The sequence below is a fragment of the Anarrhichthys ocellatus genome, unplaced genomic scaffold, assembly GCF_004355925.1.
Source record: "Anarrhichthys ocellatus isolate YVR2014 unplaced genomic scaffold, GSC_Weel_1.0 scaffold31, whole genome shotgun sequence".
Classification (NCBI taxonomy): domain Eukaryota; kingdom Metazoa; phylum Chordata; class Actinopteri; order Perciformes; family Anarhichadidae; genus Anarrhichthys; species Anarrhichthys ocellatus.
In genome coordinates this window covers 3,182,651-3,184,422 of record NW_022280061.1, presented here as the reverse complement: position 1 = coordinate 3,184,422, position 1,772 = coordinate 3,182,651, and the positions used below count along the sequence as shown (strand labels likewise).

The window sequence follows — 1,772 nt, the reverse complement described above, 5'->3', positions numbered from 1 at the left end:
GTGTGTGTGTGTGTGTGTGTGTGTGTGTGTGTGTGTGTGTGTGTGTGCCTACATTTTCGACTTATTTCTTTACCAAGTGCTGCCGTCCTAGTGGCGTTATAAAACAGTGTCAACAGGGACAGCAGCTACGATGTCAGACCTTTACTTTTCAGAAAAAGACATGAGTAGTACATAAGCTAATGTATTCTCATAAAGAGTGTTTATACAGGCGCTAACTAATAGAACACTGGATATGCACCGTAAATCTACGTGAGATTCACCATTTCTTCCCCCGTGTTTTTCAGCGTTATTCAAGGAACTGCAGGGCCTGGACATTTTTTTGGCAGAACTCTACAAGTAAGAACTCCTTACTTTAGCCTCCCCTCCTTATATCCCACCTCCCTCCTCATCGTGTCGCTGCTCTTTGCTGTAACGAGAGTGTGTTTGTAAGAGAACAACAGGGTCGATAGGGTAAAGTCAAAGGGGTCTGCGCCGGACACGACTCTCTTTTGCTCCGCCTCTTTGACACATCGCCTTTCAGCAGACTAGATATCAGTATTCCCCCCCCCCCCCCCCTCCTGCTGTCCTCATTGTCCTTCTCCCCATCCTTCCTCAGACATCTGGACAGCAGCAGCAATGAAAGGCCAGACATCAGCACTATTCAAAGAAGAGTCAAGGTACGGCCTCGATCACCTCTGTTTCTATGACAGCACGAGACCTGTCCGCATGCTTTTAACACCGGCTGCCTGGAGACGGCCTAGTTACCAATGCCCATATGTAAAGTATGTTTGATACCGTTTATGTGTCTACTGTAGTCTAATCATTAACACTCCTCAACAAAGAGCTTCCTCTCTCACTGCCTGCTGATGTAATTGCTGAAACACAGCGTCTCTGATTAAGATGCTTCCTAGGGTTGGGATGGTAGATACTGTTGCAGGCTCCTCAGCGTCTTCTCGTCTCCTCCTTGTCTTTTTAGAAAGTGACACACGACATGGACATGTGCTACGGCATGATGGGTAGCCTTTTCCGCAGTGGCTCCAGGCAGACTTTGTTTGCCTCTCAAGTGATGCGTTACGCCGACTTGTACGCAGCCTCCTTCATCAACCTGCTGTACTACCCCTTCAGCTACCTCTTCAGAGCCGCACACGTACTGGTGAGTCCCTGGATGTAAACACAGGGAGCTGCATTAAACCAAACACCTTCAGAGGTTAGGGCTAATAGCACTTCTTTAGCGTACTGATACAGATGTAGAAGTCTTGTACTTTTAGGATTGTAAAACTTGAACTGTAGACATTTCTCTCGGGTCACAGGCTTCGAGTAAGTGGGCTCGTGTTGCCAAGTTTCTTTTTCACATTTGTTCCTCCCTCTTCCCCAGATGCCGCACGAGTCGACGGTGGAACACGCCCACATGGACATCGACACGGAGTCGCCACTGGCCACACGCAACCGCGCCCACTGCAGCGACTGCAAGGACCTGGACTGCAAACGCAACCAGCTGACCCGCTCCTTCAGCGAGATCAAACCTCCCAACCTGTTCCCCCAGACTCCCCAGGAGATCACTCACTGCCACGATGAGGATGATGATGAGGAGGAAGAGGAGGAGGAGGAGGAGGAAGAGGAGGAGGAGGAGTAATAAGCTGGACATGGAGAAGAAAGTTTCTGCCTTCTCAAGTCGGGTAGTTGTCTCTCTGAGTGAGGCAGGAAGGAAAAACATCTCCAGTGTGTGTGTGTGTGTGTGTGTGTATGCACACACACACACACACACACACACACACACACACACACACACACAC

At 49.4% G+C, this 1,772-nt stretch overlaps 1 protein-coding gene across 3 annotated transcripts in view; it reads left to right on the top strand.

The window, feature by feature from the left end:
• Positions 1 to 1,712, top strand: part of nt5c2b (5'-nucleotidase, cytosolic IIb) — a 15,995-nt gene extending 14,283 nt beyond the window's left edge. For all 3 annotated transcript variants that reach the window (XM_031864517.1, XM_031864518.1, XM_031864519.1), the window contains 4 exons: positions 285 to 336; positions 596 to 656; positions 956 to 1,132; positions 1,355 to 1,712. In XM_031864517.1, coding sequence (XP_031720377.1) covers positions 285 to 336; positions 596 to 656; positions 956 to 1,132; positions 1,355 to 1,612 — 548 coding nt within the window. In that variant the 3' untranslated portion in view covers positions 1,613 to 1,712. The remainder of the gene's footprint in view (positions 1 to 284; positions 337 to 595; positions 657 to 955; positions 1,133 to 1,354) is intronic.
• Positions 1,713 to 1,772: the final 60 nt, after the last annotated feature.